The 7,500-nt window shown below is 39.2% G+C and overlaps 2 protein-coding genes across 2 annotated transcripts in view; both read right to left on the bottom strand.

The window, feature by feature from the left end:
- LOC137982199 (uncharacterized) overlaps positions 1-1,061 on the bottom strand; it is an 11,630-nt gene extending 10,569 nt beyond the window's left edge. Inside the window, exon 1 of the mRNA XM_068829266.1 lies at positions 1,001-1,061. The gene's annotated coding sequence lies outside the window, so the exon portion shown is untranslated. The remainder of the gene's footprint in view (positions 1-1,000) is intronic.
- A 1,277-nt stretch (positions 1,062-2,338) lies between these two features.
- LOC137983489 (uncharacterized) overlaps positions 2,339-7,500 on the bottom strand; it is a 31,899-nt gene continuing 26,737 nt past the window's right edge. Inside the window, exons 3-4 of the mRNA XM_068830653.1 lie at positions 6,269-6,401; positions 2,339-5,168 (exon numbers count right to left, since the gene is read on the bottom strand). Coding sequence (XP_068686754.1) covers positions 4,906-5,168; positions 6,269-6,401 — 396 coding nt within the window. The 3' untranslated portion in view covers positions 2,339-4,905. The remainder of the gene's footprint in view (positions 5,169-6,268; positions 6,402-7,500) is intronic.

Here is a 7,500-nt window from a genome sequence, read left to right as displayed (position 1 = left end):
TTGCTCGGTGGCCGTTGTGCCACAAAGTAAATCTACCGAGATATGACGCTCGTCGGCGCCATTTCATCATGACTTGTGATATTTACGGCATTGAAATCAACAAACTGAATTTATTGTGTCCCAGCGTTCAGCACAGAAAAGTAATCTTAGGTCTTTAATACCACAAGCTGAAAAGACTTGCAAGTAACAGTTTCATTTTAGAGTAATTTTCAGTAGTTGTCTACTTGTAGAATTCCAAATAAATAGTTAATGATTACGTCTAACAAGTTGTCACGTTCATAGATGCAGTACAGTGGATTTAGATCGTTATATCAAGGTATCATTATAACGAGACTCCCGATATAACGATATTGCCTTAAAATAACCGAAAATATCTTTATATCGGGGTAAATTAACATGTGCTTTTTTACTACTGTACATATTGTTTAATTAAACTTGTAATGAGTATCAAATGACTCACAATTTGCAAAGCATTAGACGTTATCAAGGTTAGACAACAAAGTCTGTGGTATGAATCGTAAAAGGGAAACAAAACAAAACAAAACTTAAACATTTGAACTTGTATCTGTGTACTGATGCTGTAATATCGTTATATCGGGGAAGATTTTACGCTCGTTACGCTAAGAACTCAGCTTTATATCGGGAATATCGTTATCTTGAAGATCGTTATATCGGGGTTCTGTCCCATACATTTTACTGTAACTTTTGCCGGGACATAGCATGTTTATCTTTATACCAGGGATATCGTTATATCGAGGATCGTTGTATCGGGGTTCCACTGTAATAACATTTCCCTATCGCACGAACCATCCACCCTCCCCCCTCAGTTGCTACCTGTACCAAACCTGTACCGTCCTACAAACATCGAACGCACTCGCCTAAGCTTCGATTACCCCTAGTTATATCGTTTTCCTTACTTGATTGTTATTGTAAGGGTAATTTCTACATTAAACTATTGTAAATATAATACGAATATACCTCTGTGTTACTTTCTTCTTACCTCCAATGCGATAAGATCCCCAGATTATCCTCCGACCATTTAATTCATGGATTCGAACAAACAAAAGAACGAATTTAAAAATTATTATAAGAAACGTTCACTGGCTATATACAGTTAAAAACTTTCGAGCTTTCGGCTGTCAGGCTACAGCCTTCAATGGAAATGAATGGAAAAAATGATGATGACAACTACAATATATACAAAAATAGGTGAGAAAAAGAATATAAAAACGGGAAAAAATACTAATTGTTCTTTTTTAAAAGAATGGAGTATTGATTAGGGAGCGGCCTAGAATTGTTATCTGCATGATCTATCGAAGCGGTGTGCCAAGATTCCAGTGTCTTGCGGGTACGAGAAGAACCGTTGTCAATCACTTGGGAATTTGTAAAGTCAATAGAGTGACTGTATATAGCCAGTGAACGTTTCTTATAATAATTTTTAAATATGTTTTACCCTGGCTATGGTTCTTCTATTTTTAAAAGAACGAATGATCACATCCTTATTGCACCTTGTACCAGCGTCGTTTCGATTACCCATCACTTTTCTCTATACCGAATGATACACTTCGCCTTCCATCATCCATTTTATACCCAGACTTCCTTCCCTCGCCGTTTTTCCAGCCTTTCGTTCCCACTCCCCTCCATTTTGTGTTCTCGTTCCCAGTTCACATCAATTCATTTAAATTTTTCTGTCGCAACCGGGACTGACGCGTACGGGGGACGTAAAAAAATTTTTAGCCTCAGACGTCTCGTCAGTGGTGAAGGAAATTTGAAGGATTTTCGAGCACTTTTGCGTGAGTATCGAATAATATTTTGTATTTCAAAAAAATTTATTGATTGCATGTCGAACTTTTCCGATGTTGTGTCCCTTTTTACAATTTTCGTTGCAACTTTGACCCGTTTAGTAACTTACGTCGCGACAGTCTGTCTAGCGTTTTTGTCTTTCCCTCCCGCGAAACCGGGCCAGAAATTCACCCTCTCTTCTACCATCCCTTATCTTTTGATCATTTTTCTCTTATGCTCGACACCGGGGGGTCGGGTGGAGGTCTAGCGCTGGACTAGAAACCCCCTTGCTCGGTTGCGCTCCGCCCCTGACGATTCGCAACTTTCATAGAGCCTAGGTGTCAAAGCCATTTCTTCTCATCTTTCCTTTATTCTCCGAATATTTTGTTTACCCGATTTTGACGTATTTTACCCTCCCATTTTCGCCGGGGTAAAACACTGGCCTCTGGAGAGGTACGTGCAGGGAATTGTGCGCTCCTGCCCCTTTGTGAGCACCGGGTGGCTACTGGCCCGGTAGCCTAGCGTTACACCAAGTGTTAAACGGCCAACGTTTGTATAAACGAACCTTTTATTTTCTCGTTTCTGGATCAACACCAATTATTATTTTCAAAGTTACTGTACTCCAGACAAGTTTTCATTTCTTGAGACTTAATACAAATTTGAACATAGAATTTTGCTACCATGGATGCTACAAACCGACCGAGCATATCAGATCAACGACGCACCTTATTCCAACTACTTAATAGAGACGTATTTTATCCAGTTCAAGTCTGGCCCAAGAAAATTTTATCAACTTTCTGGAAGAAACCCATCGGAGACAAAGACACTTTCCAACTAATGCTATTTTTTTCTAGGAAATGGATGCTCCCCTGATATCATAACAGAATGGATCTACTCTTCATAACACTGGGCGAGCCCACAGAAACTGAACAAAAGAAAACGCCTAGTAAGCTCCATCTGCAACTATGTGGACTCCAAAGGACATATCTGGTTCTATTTTGACATTCATCACAACGACTAGCTCTATCTAAATGGACAAAAAAGAACGAAAAATCAGAATGAATCTAGTTAAGTTTTCTCATCTTTTAAGGATCATTTCGCTAGTACACCTCTTCTATTCGGATAGACACATTTGTATTTTAAAGAACGAATAATTCACAAGTAACCATTTTCTGAAAATTTACATACATGTATTTTCCAGATCAATTATGATTTTCTTTCTAAGTACTTCAGTCAAAAAAAAATTTTTTTTTTTAATTATCATTTTTAATTTATTTTATTCTATTTTATTTTATTTATTTTCTTTTCCGAATTTTATTGTTATTTTGCTTTATTATATCTCAGGCTGGTTTTGGTATTAAAGTTTTATTTTCACACAGAGTTTGTTCTCTTTACTAACCCCACAATGAGATTGAGATTTTACTTTGTAAATTTCTCTTCCTCATTTAACAGACTAGCCCTAATTTTTACTATGAATTTCCCCCAACTCACCATCCACACACACAATATTTTCCCCCATTTACCCACTTAAGTGGAGAGGAACCCCTTCTTGTAAGGGGATTCTTGCTTCAGCACCATAATCATGCCACAAAGGTTGGTAGTCTACTCCTGTTTTTGTTTTGTTTTTTTACCTTGCATAACTAAATTCAACACTTTAATCCGGGCTGATAAATAAATAATTATAATAAACGTGGTCAAAACTAAACAAAACCAGACAAAGGAAGCAAACGAGATTATTACTAGAGGTTAAAGTAAAGTCACTTTACTTAAGGTCGGCAGTTTCTTCAGTTGCGAAACTGGTATCAATGGAAGCAGACAGTGCGCCTTTTACCCCCCTCCCTCTATCACTGCTCCGTTTTACGGATATTTAAAGCTATAGCTACACGGGTCAGAGCAAAGTCGAAACGGACATTGAAGTCACCGAGGATCGAGCAGGCGACCTCTCGGTTCGAAAGCCTCGCACTAGCCAACTGAGAGGCCCTATTAGGGGTTATCGGGATACGGGATATTTGGGTAAAAAATTATAGGGATACGGGATATTTGGGCGGAAAATTAAAGGGATACGGGATATTTTTAAAAAGATTCTGGGATATCGAAGTTATCATTTTTTAAAAGAATCAAATAAGAATTAACGGGATACGGGATATTTTGGCCAAAAATTAATGGGATACGGGATACTCAGACCCCCCCTAATGGGGCCTCAACTGAGCTACGCCTGCAAATAGTAACGACGACGGGAACGGCAACGAGAACGTCATGTAAAAACATAAATTGACGTTATTGCGATCACTTCGCGAATATTCCAAGCCTTTTAATATGACAAAGGTGTTTCAGTCCCTCAGGAATGAAACCGTTACGAGCGGCGCTTAATTTAGGGGAGAAAAATGAAAATTTATCTCCAGGTGCTGACGTTCTCTATAACACTTCAAACTTGGCAATTTCACGTTGTTGCTTTGCTGACGACGGCAAAGAAATGGACAAAAATGAAAAACGCACGTGCAGGGCGTGTGAAGCTATTGTTTTTGCCCTCTAAATATGCAAATTTGTGACGTTCTCGTTGCCGTCGCCGTTGTCGTTGCTAAAGCTCCCTAATGTTGGTTTTGAGGAGAGGGGAAAACTGGAGTTCCCGGGGAAAAACCTCTCAGTGCAGAGTAGAGAACCAACAAACTCAACCCACATATGGCGTAGAATACGGCAAACGATCCCGGGCCACATTGGTGGAAGGCGAGTGATCTCACCACTGTGCCAGCCCTGCTCCCAAACAATTAAGGTAAGGTAGCATTTTTACAGAGAAGAGAACAAAAAGGTAAAAACAAAGCAAAGGATATCTGAAAAAGAAAACACGGAGAATTTAGAACAAAAGGAAACTAACCATAATTCTCGGGGAGAATTCGTGGCTACAACGTATACGAGCGTGAGGATTACTGTATCCTTTGCCGTTTGTTTCTGAAAAGTGCCGAATCCTTTGGTGAGCGATAAATTACTTTGTATCTTCAAAAGATTTAGCCTGGAGCCTGTGCAATTCGCGTCAAACGAAAAAGGAAGAAACGTGTGAGAGCTAGACTAGCCTACGTGCTAGGGTCACCACGGCACCAGGGTAAATCTAGCCCCATATATACCCGCTTAGAGAATGACACACGTAGTCTCATCTTTAACTATCACTTGGACTTTTCCCTCATCGTCAGCAACAAGTTTTAATCGAGCAGTGCGACTTGAACGCCACTCCTGCTGCAGTCTTCGCGCCTCGTTATCGGACACTCGCCATTTTCTGCCATCCATCCAAACTGTTACGTCTTCGCTTCTATAAGAGATTGCACCGTTCTGCATGATAGTCGATAAGAGGACAGTACCTTTTGAATGGGTAGTTCCAGAAAGTTCTGTAAATTCTGAAGATCGGGAAACAGAGAATAGAGGATACACAGAAAATTAGGTTAAGGTTCACGCAGGTCTTGAGATTTGGACTAGTCGACGCCTGAACTTATCCAAGGGCTTGCGATTTAAAATCGTCTGAAAAAAGCGATCTATGAATATGCATTTATGTCCAGACTGAAATTCGCCTGATCAGAAACAATCTCAATTTGGGTAAACATCGCGAAGTCCCCCTTAAAGTTTAAAGGTCAATTAAATATTTTCAACGACAAAGTTAGCTTGAGGGTCAGGTTTGTTTCAAAGTGTAGAGTGTGCGTGTATGGTTATCTTTGGTTCTTTTATCACAAATAACACAAAAACAGCGGTGACAAACATCAGAATTAAACGCATGATTTGAAATTATCTTTTACTTGACGTTTCGTATTCTTCTGCATACATCTTCAGAAGTGACGGTTAAAACAAAATTGGGGTTCACTAACTTATTAACTAACACGAGCGAGCTGGACCTTCTGAGAATCAGGCTACGAAAAGCTGCGTCTTTATTAGTTTTTTGTTACCTATTGTTACTTAATAGTTAATAGTCAATAAGTTAGTGAACTCAAATTTTGTATTGACCGTCACTTATGAAGATAATTTCAAACCATGCGTTTATATCTGATGTTTGTCACCCCGTTGTTTGTGTGTTATTTCTGATAAAACTGAGATGGTCAAAGAAAAGGAGTATTTACGACTTGGTTCTTTTAAGTGTTTCGTGTTCTTTTCTCGAGCAGTTAACTTAAAGGGACAGACAGTGACAGTTCTGGAGAAAAGTAATAGGGACAATTCGTTTAAGTTTAATTAAACTTTAGCGACGTTTATCAAAGATTGGGTACGTTTTCATTTGATCAGCTGCTAGCTCCGTTCTGGACAGGAGGATCATGAGCAGTTTGAAGACTAGAAAAACTAAATTCATTTTAGTTCGCATTTGTTCTTAAGCAAAGGAATCATGATTCAAGGATCAAGGACTTCACAGAAGTAGTTTCTATGACTATCTATGTAAGGGAAACCTTGGCACAGAGGCTATTGAGTTCGTTGCTCGGACACCCGTATTATTGGAAAAATAAAGCTGAATTATTACCTTGGGGGGAGGTTGAGTCTGTTCCATCAACGGATGCATTTGCTTCTATTACGTTTCCTTGGTTTTCCACTTTGTTATCAACAGGAATAACGGAAGTTTCCTGCGTCGGTCTTGATGGTAAATTTGGAGTTACCTTGATGTCAAAAGAAAGGGAAAAAAAATAATCGAAACCAAGTCTTTTCTAATCGTAAAAAATGTTCCTTTTCGTGTGTGCAGACTTCGTTCTGTGAGCAAATAGATTATGTCAAACTTAAATGACTGCGTGAAAAGTTCAAAGTTACCCTAAGTGTTACGCAATGTTAGCGGCGCCAAAGACCTTAGTTACGGTGTCCAAGTCAATCCAGAACGTTGCTCGCTTACATGATTGAAGGAGTGAGGTGGCTCGACTGGATCTATATTATTCTATCCTATTGTTGTAATATAATTTCTTCAATGAAAAGGAGCTGTGCAAGAAGACACCCCCATATGGTTTCCACGTTTTCTTGCATTGATTATTTGCTTAAAACTCTCTCCTTAAGTCACACATTCCCAAAGGACTTAGCGGGCTACTATCAGGACCGTTTACGATATAATTCAACGGATGTGTCAGCCGAAGGTGATTTTCCTAAAACTGGAAGCATTTCACTTCTCGAGCGTTTAATACCTTTGGCTAAACCTGACTGCCGAAACGTCTTTATGTTGTTAGCCTGCGAATAAAGACATATCTCCTTATTTATTTCATGTTCCACCACTTTTCAATCGCACCATTTTTTTCTAGAAATCGTCAAGACCCTGATCTATGTCGCTTTTCAAATACAGCCGGAAAAAAAACCCGGCATGCTGCCATGCAGGAGGTCGTGAGTTCGACTCCGGCCGGATCAACACTCAGGATCTTAAAATAACTGAGGAGAAAGTGCTGCCTTTGTAATTACATCCGCAAATGGTTAGACGTTCAAGTCTTCTCGGATAAGGACTATAAACCGTAGGCCCCGTCTCACAAATATCTTTCATGTTCATTAGTTCCCTGTGGGACGTTAAAGAACCCACACACTATTCGAGACGAGTAGGGGATGAAGTTCCAGGTGTTGTGGCTGCCAAAACTTCAACCCGCTCAAACAAATAAATAATAATAATGATAATGATAATGATAATGATAAAAATAACAACAATAATAATAAATAATAATAATAATAATAATAGGCACAGTCACAGAACCCTTCCTGTTAATCAACAATGTATACACCATACGCAAT

This window comes from Montipora foliosa, chromosome 13 (assembly GCF_036669935.1).
Source record: "Montipora foliosa isolate CH-2021 chromosome 13, ASM3666993v2, whole genome shotgun sequence".
Classification (NCBI taxonomy): Eukaryota; Metazoa; Cnidaria; class Anthozoa; order Scleractinia; family Acroporidae; genus Montipora; species Montipora foliosa.
The sequence above is the reverse complement of the archived record's forward strand: the minus strand, read 5'-3'. Positions and strand labels throughout refer to the sequence as shown.